Raw genomic sequence first — 16,873 nt, forward strand, 5'->3', positions numbered from 1 at the left:
TCTGTTCTCCTTTCATTGGGTATCTAGAATCTAGTCGCGAGAGGGGAAAGGCAGGGTGTTCAGCCGAGGAGGTTGACATGAGGCTCCGGCCATTTCCCAAGGATGAGCGGTCGATCTCCAAGCCTTCCGGGCAGCGGCGCTAAGAGTTTTATCTTGGACTTGTCAACATCGACATGCGCGACGTACACGAATCCAAGAACGAGAGACGTCCGGATCGTCTCCGCGGTATCCTTGACCGAAGCCTGCATGATAGCTAGCGTCCAGTGTACCATGTCGGCCGTAGGCTTGACTCTTTCCAGTGCTTTAGCATCCGGTGTGTACTCGCCGTCTTGAGGACGCCATTTTGGTCAGCTCCATTTTCGTCCGTTTCAATGCATTACAGGGTGTTCGGGGGGGGAAGGGGGGAGCTTACTCTCAGGGAGCTTGAATATTGTCAGGCTGTCAAAGTCAACAAGCTGTGTTGAAGGACTCAGCACCATTCTCGAATCGCCAAAGAAGTATTCCTTGATATCCGCCTCTCTTTCTTGAAGTAACCATAGCTCATCCCTTTCGGGGATCGATTTAGATTTGAAGATGTTTACAATATGTATTTGCTCTTCAGAATGTGCCATTTCGTCCTTTAGCATCTCCTTGAGCTGCTCCTCGAGGCCCTGTGAGTCAATAGTGATTACAATGTTCACTAAGAACAAGGTTAGCAAGATTGCCAGGGACAGGAGCGTTCGCGCTAGGACATAAATACTCACCCGAGAACTCGGAAATGATGTGCGACAACAGATCCAGGCCTTCCATACTATCGGGTTGAATGCCTGCGGTATCGATAATCAAACCAGATCTCTTGACGTTCGGGTCCTCAGACAACCTTGCCGATACCGACTCGGCCATTGTCGTCGTTATCTCCCTATAAAGACCAGCATCATCCTCGATATTCTGGTGTCCGTAGAAGTGGACAATCGGTAACTTTGGTGGGATAGATCCGGGTCCGCTAGCCGGGGCTGCACCCCAGCCCTGTCGCGATTCGATATCCATCATCGAGGCAAAGACGGCGGCGCTCAGGGTCCCTGGCAGCGTTAACATGCCTTCGTCGGGGTTTAAGTTAACCACCAACGGTTGATCTCCCCTCTTCGTGGCATAGGAAGCCAGTGTCTTCACACAGGTGGTTTTTCCTGAATTCGGTGTGCCGGCGATCAAGACCCTAGGGCCGGTGCGACCTGTTGCGGCAGCCTTGAGCCGCTCGTGGTGAAGCCCAAAATGTATGTTGACGTACATGTTAGGAACGTTCTCGGCAGGCGGGACATCCTTGATAACCCATTCCTTGTCGCAGGTTCCGTCGACTTCTAACTTGCATCCTTGGAGAGTTAGGATGTTGGTCTTGATGCTGGAGAAGTGGTACGGATGGTTCAGGTTCAGCTCGGTACCGTCCTTTTCGGCGGTTCCCGAGATGAGCTTCACCGTCAGACCGGGGCTACCAAAGCCAACCTCGAAGCAGAACTGTCCAAAGGGCGGAAGCTCGATCTCTCGCGTAGAGGAAACGGCCGGGGCCTAGAGATAAGATGTCAGGCTCTAATCCTCTACAATCGATTTGGTTATCATCGGGTCGACTTTACCGCTTCCTCCATCAACCCTAGCCCAGGAATAGCAGCCATCTTGGAATCCCAGCTTTGCCCAGTTTTCAAAGGGGGTCAAATCCGCTTTCGAATACTTCCGCGACTGCAGGTAGCTCTGTTGATTGGGCTAGATGTCAGGGACGGAACAAAGGCAACCAGGAAGGAGATGGAAGACCATCCCACCATAAATAGGATGCTTAATTTAAAGCCTGCAGTGAATCGCTTCAGAGAGTGAGATTACATGAGAACCAAAATTAGATGCTAAATCCCCGTTCCAAAACCTCCTTTATGCTCGGTCTAGACTGAGCTCTGCTCGTTCTTGTTCATTTTCTTGGAACGAAGCTTGCTGAAGGCTGGTTGGAACTCAATTGGATAGGACTGTTGGCAGTTGTCCGTCAGCTGCTTGAACCAAGTGGCATGCTTCAAAACAAAACGATCCGTCGCTAACAGCTTAAGCAGTAGTTGGCATACTAGGAAGTTAGTACGCTATTATCTTCGCCTTGATCACCTGGCCTGAATCCGGCGTAATCCTCCAGGTCCCCGCGCTGCGTCATTCGTCATTCGTATTCGCCCGTTTATTCGGCTGGGAGCCCTCCGACCAACCTCATGTTCTCATGATTCTTGCCTACTCACCATCGCTCTTCCGATCTTTGAAAACATCGATTTACAGCCATTTACGAACCTCGTCCCTCAACTCCTCCGCTCAATATCCGCCATGTGTACCCCAGACATCTTCCTCGGCATCCTCGCCATTCTCTTCCCTCCTCTACCAGGTATGAGTTATCACGATCCGGGAACCCCGCCACCTTCAGCACGCCGGGCAAGGCGATAACCCCTACGTCTCCTCCCCCGGCGCTGCGCTTTTTGCGGCGATCGCTAATAATATCATATAGTCTGGGTAAAGCGTGGCATCTGCTCCACCGACTCCCTGATCAACATCCTTCTCCTCTGCCTTGGCTACGTATGTTAATGACCTTCTATTACGCCAAACCTCGCGGGACGAGCCTTGCTAACCCAGTAACTAGATCCCCGGCCTCCTCCATGCGTGGTACATCATCGCAAAATACCCCGATCCGATCTTCGAATATGATACCATAGACCAGGAGGACGGAAGTCGTGTGACATACGTCGTCATCCAGAGTCCCGCTACAAGCCCGCCTCCTCGCCAGCCGCACATCTCTTATGGAACCGTCGCCCCTGCACCGCAGTCTGCTCCACACTCTGCTCCTCAGCAGAGCCCCAATGTCCATGCCAATGCTGAAGGTTCTAGCAGCAATGCGCCCTGCCCTCCAAGTTACGCCGAGGTTGTAGCTGGAGACAACAAGATTCAGGCTCCTTAAGCGCCTCTTGACCGAACTATCGATCTACCCGCTCTAGACCGCCCTAGCTGTCTAGTGGATGGGGATTTCCTCTAGCCTCTAAAGTTACTTCTATAGGAGGCATTGTGTGTGATCTTCCAAACCTTGAATTATATGGCGTTTCACGGAGCTTTATAGCATGGGCGGACGGACGGACTTGTTTTTGTTTCTCATTTCTAAGTGTTGGGACGGTAACAGCGAGCGTGCAATTCGCCATCCCTAGCCGACCGACACTACATGGCTTCTAAGGGTTGGGATATGATTGCCGTATCGCAGTCACTTCGCGATCAATTGGAGTATGTATTACGCTTAGGATTGTCATTCATTATATCACGCTCCAAAGGTCGCCGGTAGTGTATATCATTTTCAAGTTTTTTTTGCGCAGAATTTGAATTTTGACGAAGTTTTTATTGGCAGTGTCCTTAAGGACCGCAGAACTAATGTACATTCTCCAATCTTCCGCCCTTTTCAAGATTCTCATTCGTATCTTCTCCGACCGGCGCCTGCGGCCCAGATCGAGTAGGTCAAATGGATTTAGTTAACTAATTTTTGTACAAATCCTCGTCAAAGAAATCCTTCACGGTACGAGCGGCCTTGCGCGGAGGACCTCGCTTATAGCGACGCATAAGCACCTGGGGCAACAGGGTCTGGAAGCACGGAAGAATGGTGGGACACTCAACCATGAACATGAGGCCAATGTTGAGCTCGGCAAGTCTCACGCGGATGAAGAATCCCCGCTTCAAGTGCTGGAGGATACTGTCCTCCATGATGATGCGGTCAACACCCTTGCGGGGGACTCGCGCAGGCTCTCCGTCAAACACGAGGCTGGGGAGAACAACATGTTTGACGGTGACGTATCCGAGGTTAAGGTCGCTGTCGATTCCATGGATTTTGAGATGCGAGTTGAAAAGCATGGTCTGCTGGTGATTCGATCGATGAACACCCAGGATCTGAAGATCGAATTCTTGGACATTGGTGATTTGGATGACCGAGGTGCTGCGCATGTTGGCGTATACGTGGGGCAGGGCGTGAACTCCGACCGCCGCCATCAGAAGAAGCTCCCTCTCGTTGCACTTCGTCGCATCGCTAATCTGGAACGGGGTATTGTCGTTGCCGTCACCAGCGAAGAGGCCCAGGAGAACGTCGTTGAAGAAGCTGGGTAGCTTTCGAGTGCAGTCAAAGATCGTGGCCATGTCAGTCTTTCCTTCGTCACAAAGCCCGAGAGCCTTCTTGATGTCGTCGCTGTATTCGTCGCAAACTTTGTGCTTCAGCACGTACTTCAAAAAGTCCGCGACAACGTCGATGGCGATAAGCATTTGGTCCTTTGGATCGGTCTCGGTCTGCCAGATCATTCGAGGGACGGCCTCGGAGATGTAGCCGGCCACCACTCTATACCAGTCAACAGACCAGTCACCAGGGTCATTGGGATCATAGTACTGGAGGTCATCAGGCGAGCCGTAAAGCTTGCCCTCTGAGGCGACGAGATGGGCCTGGACAACGTCTCCCTCATCCATAGCCTTGCTGTCACTGCCATAGCTGAGAGGGACGTGGGCGTTGACGCCTCCCAGGAATAAATACTCGTTGAAGAACTTGGATTTCTTTTGATCAAGCTTTGCCTGCTCGCGGAAGCGCATGATGCAAATCTCGAGGCGCCTTCATTTCCTGTCGTTAGCCCATGATATTCTCTAAAGCCAACGGTATCACTAAGCGGTGGAAACGCACTGAGGAAAGGGAAGGTCCCTGGGAAAAGAGCGTTAGCATTTCAAAGAATCGAACAAGGGCGATTGAGTCCAGCAAGACAACTTACGGGCTATAGAGTCCAGGCTCATTCTTTTCCCGGACGTCAGAGGCGATGGTCGAGGTCGACTGAGTATCCATCTTGCCCATATCTCCTTCGTCTGTAGGTTAGTTAGCCAGGCGTTGATCTCGGAAAATGTAGCAGTGGCAGATGGTATTGGAGATGGATGAGTGATGCAAAATACAAACCATCAGTAGTACCATCATTGATGGCCAGTTCCTCCACATTGATCTCATCCATCCCGTCAGTGCCGGACGACGCCTTCCTGCGCTTCGCACGCTTCTTCTTTTTCTTAGTGCCTTCAACCGGAGACCTATCAATTGCATCAACTTCGGCACCTCCAACAATCTCACCACCGCCATTGGCAGTATCTTCAGACTCGCTAGCCTTTCGAGCCTTGGCTCTGGCTCTGTATCGAGCCCTTTTGGCCCTTACTCGAGCTTGGCGATCATCATCAACTTCGTTGGTCTCAAGGGCTTCACTGGTGCCAACAGCAAGGGAGCCACCAGTGTCGGTGGAAGTAATGGGTTCAGTGATGGTTTCAATGCTGGGATTATTTCCGACAGTGGTGGAAGAGGTCGTAGGAGCATGGCTCTCAACAGGTTCATTTGTGGACTGGGGGGTAGGATCCACGTTGTTGGAGCCAGAGCCAGAGCACAAGCCTATATCACCACCATCGGGTAGGTGGGACTTTTTGACCCTATCGTCTGGAAAGGTGAGCTGCATGATGAGCTTGTGAGATGTTAGATGAGGTCTTTTGTGAGGAATTAGATGACAATGGTAGGAGAAGAAGAGGGGAGAGATGAGGACAAGCCAAGAAAGTGCCCACTAGATCTGCGCCGAATACAGACCTGTAGGGGGTTTTCTTGATGGCTCTGAGAGTTGTACCTTCCTCTCTTATGACGAGGAGAGAGGCAGAGAGGGTGTACTGGGAAGGAGGAGGATAAGCTGCCCTGAATTCGCCAATTGCAATAGAAATCACAGACTCATCTGGTAAAAGAAGAGGTATAGAACTGGCCTCCAAAGAAGATGGAAAAAAGGAATTGATGTTTGCTCATAGTAAGAAGGGCAAACAAGTAGGTCATTATAGGCCATCATCCATATGTGGAGGTAATGATGTCTGCGTCTTGAGCAAACGGATTCCAATATATGGAAGGAGCAAACGATCTACAACTCCCTCCTGATTCAACTCTAAGCGGCTCCCATTAGAATGAGTCTACATTTTACCACTCTTCTGTGAGAGGCTTGGAAGTCCCGAAAATAGTTAGTAACTGAGAATGAGAGCCACAACAATGTCAAGCTTGCTCCAGGAACCCGGAGAGTCTAGTTATTGACGTCTCGGATATCTTCAATGGAGGTCAGGCAAACAATCCGTTTATGTTACCTCGGTACAGACACTGGAATTAGTTAAACAGGAAGAAACCTGAACTCGAGAGACACCTCAGGTTTTGGGGCTGCACTTGCGAGGCGAGAAATGCAGGCACTGCTATGATGGCCATGTATAATTCGCAAGTTTAGGATGTCTTGGTGTTACGGGCACGAAATGTGCTGCAGGCAGCCGAGTCAAGCCACAGTCATACCGTGCTGGAGGGAGATACTCGGCAGAGAAGTTCGGTCAGCGAACAACTCAGATGGCAGATGGCGGCCAAGATGCAGTTCGCCTTGACAAGCTTGTCTCTCTCCAGCGGGAAATTTAGTAGATCGATGAGAGGCTCTGGGTTCCGACTCGATATCACTACTCCTTTTGGTAAGTTCGAGAAGCCTCGCCTCAATAATGGGGCGAGCGGTGAGTAGAATACTAGATGGAGTAAGTGCCGTCATTCATATATTCATTCCATTGGGCTGGATCTCTATGGACATGCCATCGAAGGCTTCCATGCCGCCTTTTATCCCGCTTCTCTTTTTCCTTTCACTTTTTCTGCTTTTTCCTCTCTCCCTCTGCCCTTATCATCCAGTTGGGTATTTGCGAATGCCAAGTCACCGCTTGTTACATGCAAACGTAAAAAACAAAAATGCAAAGAAAACTGAGAAACACGCTCGAGTCTAAGCTTCGCCCTGTGCCTTTTTTCCTTTTTCCCTTCAAGCCGCGAACCATCTTACGCGGCCAACTCCTCGAATATGCGACGGAGGCTTCGGACGCCTGTAAGGGTGTTCTCATCTGGGCCCTCACCCGGTACCCACTTGGCATGGGCAAAATCGATGAGCTTCACGGTGTATACCTTGGGGAAAGTGATGGTGATTTCTTCCTCTTCCTCGGAATACTCTGTCATCACGATCCCGCTGTCAATCCGGGATGTCTTGAACTCAAAAGTCTCGATCCGTTCCACTAGGGTATTGTTTTTCTCGATTGCGGCTTCCAGCGTCTCGCCATGGCCCTCGTAGACGAATAGAATGCTAGCAGAATACATCCTACTCTCATGCTTCTCAAGGATTTCCTCAATGCGCTTGAGGTCCTGCGCGAATCCGCCGCAAACAGCCTTGCCAAGGGCATCGTCGATGCCCGCTGCGTTGTTGAAGACGAACTTCCGAACAGCATCGACAAAGGTATCGTTGTTCACTTGTGTCCTGCCGTAGTCCCTGTCATATACCCGATAATCATCCTCGTTGAGTTCGGTCTTATCATGGGAACCCTGGTAAACCCTCATACCGGCAATGCGACATCCGTAGTTCGCATGCGTTGTCTCCGCGGCAATAGCATCGAACCTCTGCCTCTTTTGGAGCGGGGCATCGTCGGCCCAGAGGCGGACGCCGAGCTTCGCGTCGAGGACATTTGGCTTCTTGTAGCCGTGGGTACAGTTTTCGAGCACGATAGCTTGAGTAGTCTTGATGCGCTTGTCCTTGTTGGGTTTCCAAGTCACGTTGTCCTTGGCAGCGCCTTCTTGCGAGGTGGATGGCACTGTGGCTTCCTGAGCAGCAGAACAAGTGACAACTGGTGGTACTGCAACTGCAGATGTAGTCTCTGCCACTTGCAGTAGAGCGGCTGCGACATCGCCGGTCGGGACATCTTCCTCGGCCGAGCTGACCTCAGCAGGATCAGAAAGTGAGAGTGTTCCCATGAAGAGAGGCATAATTTCAGTAAACTCTATAAACTTCTCGCTTGCCGACTGATAAAAATCAATTTCTTTCTGAGTGCAGGGTTTAATAAAAAGCTCCCCATCAGCATCTGAAAGGACACCAGCACTGCCAGGAGCGGTCAGTAATGGTTTTTGAAAATAGCTTGTCGGATGCCTTTGCCAACCATGATTGTTGTCGATATCGTAGACTGTAGCAGAAAGGGAGGGGAGAGAAAATTAACTTACTGTCCAGCCACAGCATGGCCATAGTCGACAAGGTCGTCTCGATGAGGAATTTCTTTATTGCTCATTGTTTGACAACGTTGACGTGTGCTGTTCATTTAAGGTGAAGGGGCCTTTCCAGGCTGGGAAGAAGAGATGTGGGAAGGTGGGGCGTGGTGGATGTGGTTGTGGATGTGGTGTAAAAGAGTGCAGGAGGTGGAAGATGTTTAAGTTGCCTCTTTTGGACGGATTGTTCGGAGTCTTGCGATGGAATTGTCGAGTGGGTAAAGTAAAACGCCGATGCCCTATATCCACGTGGGGAAATAGGGGAGAGAGAGAGAGAGAAAATGGAATAAAGGACGAAGATCGAGGTTGAGTGACGTGTGGGTGACTCCAAGTACTTCGTATGAAACAAACTGGACAATTGGAACAAGGTCAAGAAGAGGTCGAGTGGCCCGGGTCGGATTGATGGGGAAGGCGAAAGGGAGGGGACGAGAGCGGTTTAAAATGGGAAACAGCGACCTTCATTCTATTGTTTGTGGGACCAGACTGGACCTCCCGGCATGTGCTTGGTGAATTGCCTCAGAGCAGGAAGGTGCAAGGGCGAGAAGATTGAGAGTGCGAGGCCGCCAGGAAGCAACGGCAACAAGTGGTGACGAGAAGGAATTTCTTGGCGCGATGAGTGGCGACGCGGATCCCCCAGCAGCCCGGACCAAGGCAAGGGATCTGGCGGGAGCGACAGAAATCGCAGATGGATGAAACAGTGTCAAATGCCCCAAATTGGAAAGTTGAAAAAGTCCAGCAAGGCGATGTACAATCTCTGTGTGGCGGCGGTACACTCCACAACGAAGTGTTATTCGGGCTGCTCAGGCTGCTCAGGCATCTCAGCCACTCCGTTCCCGCCTGGTGCCTCTTTCGTAGTTTACATCCAAGAAGAGAGATTGTGATTCCTGGCACGAGAGAGATTCTTCCGAAGGATTGATTGGACAAGGGCAAGTCGGAATGCTCCAATTTACTCAGCTGAAGCATGGACCTCGACCATCAATTTGTGGTACATTGTCCTAGCGCAGAATGAGGAGGGAACCACTCACTAGTTCTCGTACCACTTGTGATCCCCAATGTACACTTATTCGAGCCGTTGGTGACGCATTCACTCCGCCCCCGCCACTAACGAGGCAGTACTGACTTCGCCGACAGCGAAGATTTGGGCTTCCAGAAATTAGTCAGGGAGTCTCAACCCCACACTCATCACGCATCAAGCTGAGTCCAACCTTGACTTGGACTGAAGCCATCAAATCTTATCTCACTTCATACATCTCAGAATCCCCTTTCAACGTTCCGACCCGCGTCCTTCTCAATTGATCAGATGCAAGTGCTATGGAGACGTCGGTTGGTCAAATCAACCCTCAAACTGCAACTCGATGCCTTTAGCTTCGCCCCAATAACCCAGCTCGCTGCAAGTCCTAACCCTTCAGGATGGCCCCAGTCACGCCAAGGATATTCGGTGATAAAGTTGCCTTTGGCCTCGCTATTCTTCCGAGATGAACGAGACGGCCCCCTAGTTGGCAACTCATGATACGCATTTCACGAGACTTACTATCCAAGGCGGAGAACAAGACGTTTGCCGGGCTTATCTTACACCTTCGGTGCTGACGTGATGCACATAGGGTGGAGGGGCCTGTTTAGGATACCAACCACATGGCTCTTGCTCTCGTCTCGGAAGATGAACCTGTATAGCCCCATCACTTCGAAAAGCAGAGACATTTTTCTTGCCAATTGTTGCCTAGATAATCCCCTCTCGTCATTCCATACGCGGGATAGTCGACAGGGATTCTCACAATCCTTGAAATGCGGCTCATCCACGCAAGGGCATCTCGCAATCTAACCCACCGCTAGTTGGGGGCGCAGTACAGGAACACCCCGCTCATCACTGACACTCGATATCTCCCTAGGATCGTGTTGTTCAGGAGATGGAGAGAGTTTTTGGAATAGCAGAGAAGGGAGGAATGATTTCTGGCCCAAACCCTGGGTGAATGGGGCGGTAGTATGCATTTGGGGGTGGCGCGGTGATCAGGCGCGGAATTCTTACGATGAAAAGAGGTATATTGGCCTTCTTGGTTTGGTAACTTCTCTCTGATGAACGGCTGACGTTTCCGGAGGTGTTTGGGGGATAGCCTGCCGTGTTGTGTTACGTGTCGAGACCACATCCAACATGACGATGCAAGATCAAGTGTCTGGGCCTCGACTAAGAGATGTGTAGCAGCTTCAGCTTGTGGAGCCCCATTACGGTTTGACTACAATCGTAGTTCACAATTACAGAACACCTCAACTATAGTAATAAAAGTAGAATAAGCCCCGGATATCCCAAAATAGTCAATACCCAAGTGTCGGAGACAAGATGGCTGGCTGAAATGGGTCAGAACACCCTTAAATGCTAACTTTCGATTTTAAATGCTTCTATTAATTTTGCAACTGAGCCCACCCCCGACCCGCTTACGAGAGAGTTATCGGGAAATAAAAAGAATTAGGATCTTACTAGGTGGTCTCTGAAAAGTGATGGCAAGCATCTTGTGCGTACTGGTTGTCAGATTATGCCGATTTATAGGAGCATCGACTTTCTCACCTACGAGGTCCTTCCCTAATAAGTATGACGCAAAAAGTACAGGCATATTTTAGCACGTTCCCCAATCTTCCTGTAAGAAGGCCAACTTTGGACCTTAAATCCTCTCATTCCGCCTCGGCATGCCTCCGCAGCCCGATGCGGGCTGGTGAGAGGATGTGTCTGCCGAGTCCGGAACGGAGCCGCCCCACTTGTGCCTTGCAGGCCCAGGGGCAAAGGTTAGATGCATGATTGAACTCCCGAGTTTCATGCTGTATTACTTCCTCCCGGCAATATTTTAGAAGTTCGGCTCGGAGTAATGAGTAGCCTAGGTCCTAAGTGCTATTAGAGTGGTAGGCGGATTGATATGTTCGTCTCGTGCATCAATCCCTTTTTGATTTCGATGCTAGATCGACACAATTGGAAATGAGTGCCGATATGCGTGGGCGTATACTCAAGACGGTGACCCGACAAAGCATTTCACTGCCATATTTATAAATATCCATCCACTTGACTGAGTAGCGAGAGCTCGCCTTGCCGGGTATATTCATGATTCGGTGTTGTAATGAAGGATTTTAACCGACCGGGTCGACTCTCGTGGTGTTACGCGAGATTTCAAATCCTGCCTTCTGTATTGGCGAATGGTATATAGAGGCCTGGAGCCTTTGACTGTTGCGGAATGTGAACTGTTCCTTTTCACCCTGCCAAATAACGTCAGGTTTGCCACTCTATCGATGCTTATCTTGACTCTAAGGCTCCACGATGCCTTGGAACCTCATGGATCGCTTTCGCAGCTATACCGAGCCATGGGACCCCATCCGATATGGCATCTGGGGTATGGCGGCAGATTTTATTGCAACATTGACGAAGCGAAGTTTACGCTGACGCTGTTTCCGTAGCCATCTATGCCCAATCAAAAGAGGCCTTTTTCAGTGGCAGATACCCCGATCTTTTTAACCTCAAATATCTCCTAGACTCGGGGTTTTATTTGTGGTTTAAAGTTCTGAGTGTGTTTTCGGATTCTCAAATACAGTTATCCGGGGAGGTTCTTTGCCTGGTTAACACTGAATGCTAAATAGATGAGCATTTTTGCCGCTTTGAGCAAAATCAAACCACTATCCCAGTTCTTGTCCCAGCTTCTACTGGTGTGGTACTTGAGCTCGGTCCCGGAATGGGTAACCAACTGCACCGCTTCGACAGGACAAAGGTGACTCGTGTCGTGGGCGTGGAGAGCAACTCGCACTTCACACGAGATATTGAGACACAGGTCAAGAAAAACGGTCTTGAAGACATTTACGAGCTCGTTACATGCCGTGTGGAAGATAGCGACGTGCTAGAAACGCATGGTGTTGTTGCCGAGAGTGTGGATACTGTCCTGAGCATCCAGGTTCTGTGCTCGGTGGACAACCCGGAAGCCGTTATCAAGGAGCTTTACCGGCTGCTTAAGCCTGGTGGGAAGTTCATATTCTGGGAGCATCACCGTAACTCGGACCGTACTACTGCCGCAATCCAATGTAAGTGCTGCCGTGAGACCTCTTTATATTACAAAGACAGCTGTTAACGGCGTCTAGACTTCTGGAATCCAAGCTGGAGAAAGCTTATTGGCGGCTGCAATCTAACGCGAGATATGAGAGCGATCGTGGCGGCAGCTGGAGAATGGGAGAATATCGATAGTATTCAAGGCGACCAAAAGCCATGGAGTATGCTTCCCAGAGTATGGGGAGAACTAGTCAAGCCCGCGGCCTAGGAATTCCACTTCTGGGGAAATCATGCCATCCAGCAGTATTTATATTGCATATATATATATATATATATATATATTCAAAAAGGGGCGAAATCTGCTTCTTGTGGAGATTCTAATAAGTGGTGAATGAAAAACGAGAACGTGTGGCTCTCCTTGTGAGGGAAAGGAGCCATGGATCAGTGGAAGAGAAACAGCATCTCACAACCATCACCGGAATCGACCGAAGTTTGGCTACCCTAAGCGAGGGCCGCTGGATGATAATAGCTAGGCGAAGCGTCCAGCGCTTCAAATCTGGAAAAAACCCAGTGGTGCATCCTCAATTTCGAGTTGGGGAAGGAGGCGGTCCGTGTTGGCACCGCCCTAAACTTCTGTCCTCTTCCTATTTTATTATTCCCATTTTTGGACAAATTCTTTTCCATTACTCTGGTTTCTTGGTTTGGCCGAAGGTGAGCGAGGCCTATGTAACCCTAGGTCGAGATGGATCTGGCCGAGAACCTTCTCTAGACTGGTGGCTTTGGTGGATGTCGCCACCCCCAAGGTCCGATTGTGAGTGATAAGCCACGCCAAAATAGTTGCTTAGTCATCGGATTTTTTTCTTGTCGCGAATCCAGCCAAGGCTGGGTATTATATTCAGCAGCATTATTTAGTCTTCGCTTTCTAATACCATGCAACCATCAACACAGAAATCTAGTTCATCGCCTCCCGATAGACGTGGTCGGGCGCTCTAAGATGGACGACCTCTTACAGCTGGAGCAGTTTGCTCTGGCTTCCAAAGTACAAGCCGAAATTAACAACCACACAGGCGTCTCCGACAAGACCCTTGCCGAATTCATCATCGCCCAGCGGCTCGAATGCGAAGACCTTGCCGCTTTCAAGCAGAGGCTAAAATCTATCGGCGCCGATTTCCCTACGAGTTTGGTCGAGAGTATAGACCGGCTGTGCAGGTCACTACACCCGAAGCTCAAGAAGAAGCAAGGCGCCGCGAACAAGATCGAAGAGGAAGAGCATCCGACGCGAAGTAATGAGGAGAAGGCAAAAATATTTTCAGGGTTGGCGCTTCCTGACAAGGAAGTCCCGCCTGAGTCGAATGGCGATGCGATAGATGATACCCTGGCGCAGTTGGAGAGTTTAGGAGGGAGGCCGCGCAAGCCGAAAGAGTCGCGAAAACGTTCACGGTCCCCCGAAGACGGCGACAGAGATTCGAGGAGACGAAACCATAGAGAACGAGATCGGTCACGCGACAGATCGCGAGACCGAGATTCGCGGAGGAAGAGATATAGATCAAGGTCGAGATCACCACCGAGGTACCAAGGAGAACTGGACCCCGCGCCGATTATCGACAAGATCTATGACGGAAAGGTCACGGGCGTCAAGGATTTTGGCGCATTTGTGTCCCTAGAAGGTATCAAGGGGCGATGTACTGGCCTAATACATATATCGAGGCTGGCCGAAGGCCGACGCATTGGCCACCCTTCTGAGGTAGTATCTATGGGTGAGCCCGTCAAGGTCAAAGTCGTCAGCATCGAAGGAAACAGGATAGGCCTGTCGCTCAAGGATGTCGACCAACACACCGGTGAGGATCTCGCGGCCCCGGCTCCCGCCTTTGGATCCGGTGCCAACATGGAGGCCTTGGGAAGCCGACATGGCTTCGTCGACCAGCCCACATCATTCCGCAATCCACAGCCGCCGAGGCACAAGAAGCAATTGACAGATTCGGACAGATGGGAGATACGACAGCTCATCCGCTCCGGAGTAGCGAAGGCATCGGACTTTCCCGAACTTGAGGAGGAGACGAAAGCAGTCCATAAGGAAGACGGTGGCATGGAGCTGGAGGAGGATGTCGATATTGAAGTTCGAGAGGAGGAACCCCCATTCTTGGTTGGCCAAACAAAGCAGTCTCTGGAACTTTCCCCGATCCGCGTTGTCAAGGCTCCTGATGGTTCGATGAACCGAGCGGCCGTAACGGGATCGGCGCTCGTGAGGGACAGGAAGGAAGCTCGCCAGCAAGAGGCAGATGCGGAAGCGCATGCAGCGCCCAAGGATGACTTATCCGCGCAGTGGCATGACCCTATGGCAGACCCGGATAAGCGAACATTTGCGAGCGAGCTCCGAAAGGCCCGGATAAACGCAAAGTCGGATGTTGTGCCGGAGTGGAAGAAGACCGTCCAGAATAGGGACCAGTCTTTCGGAAAGCGAACCAACCTTAGCATCAAGGAACAGCGAGAGGGCCTCCCCATATTCGCCTTTAGGTCACAGCTCATCAGTGCGGTGAAGGAGAACCAGATTCTTATCGTTGTTGGTGAGACGGGATCCGGCAAAACCACGCAGCTCACCCAGTATCTTGCTGAAGCAGGCTTTGCAAATAGTGGCATGATTGGGTGTACACAGCCGCGTCGTGTCGCGGCCATGTCTGTCGCCAAGCGTGTCTCCGAGGAAGTTGGCTGTAAGCTTGGCGAGGAGGTCGGATACACGGTTCGTTTCGACGACACTACCACTCCTTCGACCAGGATCAAGTACATGACGGATGGTATGTTACAAAGAGAGATCCTCATGGATGGCGATCTGAAGCGCTACTCCGTCATCATGTTGGACGAGGCCCACGAGCGAACCATCGCCACAGATGTTCTTTTCGCCCTTTTGAAGAAGACGGTCAAGCGTCGGCCGGACCTCAAGATTATCGTCACCTCTGCGACCCTCGACGCAGATAAATTCTCGAGCTATTTTAACGAATGCCCTATCTTTACGATTCCTGGACGAACGTACCCCGTGGAAATCTTATATTCGAGAGAGCCCGAGAGCGACTACCTCGAGGCTGCCCTTCTTACTGTTATGCAGATTCACTTGACAGAACCCAAAGGAGATATTCTTCTCTTCTTAACGGGCCAGGAGGAGATTGACACCTCATGCGAAATTTTATATGAACGTATGAAAGCTCTGGGTCCTGATGTGCCAGAACTCCTTATTCTCCCCGTTTATTCGGCCCTGCCGAGCGAAATGCAGAGTCGAATCTTCGAACCAGCGCCGCCGGGAACCAGAAAAGTCGTCATTGCGACAAATATCGCCGAGACCTCCATTACCATTGACGACATCTACTTTGTCGTAGATCCAGGCTTCGTCAAACAAAACGCGTATGATCCAAAGCTCGGTATGGACTCGCTTGTTGTCACACCAATTTCACAGGCCCAGGCAAACCAGCGAGCAGGTCGAGCCGGCCGAACTGGGCCCGGAAAATGCTTCAGGTTATACACCGAGGCAGCGTACCAAACCGAGATGCTGCCGACGACGATCCCAGAAATCCAGCGGCAGAACTTGTCGTTAACTATTCTCATGCTCAAAGCCATGGGCATCAACGATCTTATCAACTTTGACTTCATGGACCCGCCTCCCGTTAACACTATGCTTACAGCCCTCGAGGAGCTGTATGCGCTCAGCGCTCTCGACGACGAGGGCCTGCTTACCCGCCTCGGACGCAAGATGGCCGACTTTCCTATGGAGCCGTCACTCGCCAAAGTCCTAATCGCCTCGGTCGATCTGGGCTGCTCCGACGAAATGCTCAGCATAGTAGCGATGCTCGGCATGAACGTCTTCTACCGGCCCAAGGAGAAGCAGACCCAGGCCGACCAGAAGAAGGCCAAGTTCCACGATCCGCACGGCGACCACCTGACCCTGCTCAACGTCTACAACAGCTGGAAGCGCAGCGGGTATCAGAACGCCTGGTGCTTCGAGAACTACATCCAGCACCGGTCCATGAAGCGCTCCAAGGACGTGCGCGACCAGCTCGTCAAAATCATGGAGCGCTACCGCCATCCCATCGTCTCGTGCGGCCGCGACACACACAAGGTGCGGCAGGCTCTCTGCTCCGGCTTCTTCCGCCACTCGGCGCGTAAGGACCCCCAGGAAGGCTACAAGACCCTCATCGAGGGCACCCCCGTGTACCTGCATCCCAGCTCGGCGCTGTTCGGCAAGCAGGCCGAGTGGGTCATCTACCATGAGCTCGTGCTGACAACGAAGGAGTACATGCATTGGACGACGGTCATCGAGCCCAAGTGGTTGGTGGAGGCGGCGCCGACGTTTTTCAAGGTTGCGCCGACGGATAGGCTGTCAAAGAGGAAGCAGGCTGAGAGGATCCAGCCGTTGTTTAATAGGTTTGAGGGACCGGATGATTGGAGGCTTAGTGCGCAGAGGAGGGTTGGAAGGTCTGGTGGTGGTGGAGGTACTTGGGGTTAGAAGACGTGGATCTATCATGTATATTTTTACGGTTGCATATATTATGTGGAAAGCAATGGGATGGACAAACCCCAAAAAGCGGAATGATTTGCAAAGAATATCTAGAGATCTAGAGGACTCCAAAACAAGTAGCGAATGCTTTTTTAAGCTCAGACTCGATACCTTCCACACTTTTATGAAACAAAAGAGCCCAGTAACTCCAGTGATGGTGCCATATACATACTTGCTCACGAAGAGCTTTTCTTCTACCAAAAAAACTCAAACATGC

At 51.1% G+C, this 16,873-nt stretch overlaps 5 protein-coding genes across 5 annotated transcripts; 2 read left to right on the forward strand and 3 right to left on the reverse strand.

Annotated features, from left to right (window-relative positions):
* Positions 1–59: 59 nt before the first annotated feature.
* Positions 60–1,643, reverse strand: SAPIO_CDS7376 (mRNA cleavage and polyadenylation factor CLP1; the record flags this gene model as incomplete). The annotated part of the gene is made up of 4 exons (XM_016789255.1): positions 60–328; positions 413–679; positions 744–1,539; positions 1,605–1,643. The coding sequence occupies 4 exons, from the start codon at positions 1,641–1,643 to the stop codon at positions 60–62; spliced, it is 1,371 nt and encodes a 456-aa protein (XP_016641082.1).
* A 676-nt stretch (positions 1,644–2,319) lies between these two features.
* On the forward strand, positions 2,320–2,944 carry SAPIO_CDS7377 (uncharacterized protein; the record flags this gene model as incomplete). The annotated part of the gene is made up of 3 exons (XM_016789256.1): positions 2,320–2,377; positions 2,498–2,565; positions 2,630–2,944. The coding sequence occupies 3 exons, from the start codon at positions 2,320–2,322 to the stop codon at positions 2,942–2,944; spliced, it is 441 nt and encodes a 146-aa protein (XP_016641083.1).
* Positions 2,945–3,504: 560 nt separating this feature from the next.
* On the reverse strand, positions 3,505–5,486 carry SAPIO_CDS7378 (uncharacterized protein; the record flags this gene model as incomplete). The annotated part of the gene is made up of 4 exons (XM_016789257.1): positions 3,505–4,615; positions 4,685–4,702; positions 4,770–4,860; positions 4,949–5,486. 4 exons carry the CDS (start codon positions 5,484–5,486, stop codon positions 3,505–3,507), a joined length of 1,758 nt encoding a protein of 585 aa, XP_016641084.1.
* A 1,370-nt stretch (positions 5,487–6,856) lies between these two features.
* SAPIO_CDS7379 (uncharacterized protein) lies at positions 6,857–8,124 on the reverse strand (the record flags this gene model as incomplete). The annotated part of the gene is made up of 2 exons (XM_016789258.1): positions 6,857–7,940; positions 8,060–8,124. The coding sequence occupies 2 exons, from the start codon at positions 8,122–8,124 to the stop codon at positions 6,857–6,859; spliced, it is 1,149 nt and encodes a 382-aa protein (XP_016641085.1).
* A 3,287-nt stretch (positions 8,125–11,411) lies between these two features.
* On the forward strand, positions 11,412–16,605 carry SAPIO_CDS7380 (Polyribonucleotide nucleotidyltransferase; the record flags this gene model as incomplete). Its single annotated transcript, XM_016789259.1, has 4 exons — positions 11,412–11,469; positions 11,534–11,641; positions 11,714–12,148; positions 13,070–16,605. The coding sequence occupies 4 exons, from the start codon at positions 11,412–11,414 to the stop codon at positions 16,603–16,605; spliced, it is 4,137 nt and encodes a 1,378-aa protein (XP_016641086.1).
* Positions 16,606–16,873: the final 268 nt, after the last annotated feature.

The sequence above is a fragment of the Scedosporium apiospermum genome, assembly GCF_000732125.1.
Source record: "Scedosporium apiospermum strain IHEM 14462 chromosome Unknown SEQ_SAPIO_0110, whole genome shotgun sequence".
NCBI lineage: Eukaryota > Fungi > Ascomycota > Sordariomycetes > Microascales > Microascaceae > Scedosporium > Scedosporium apiospermum.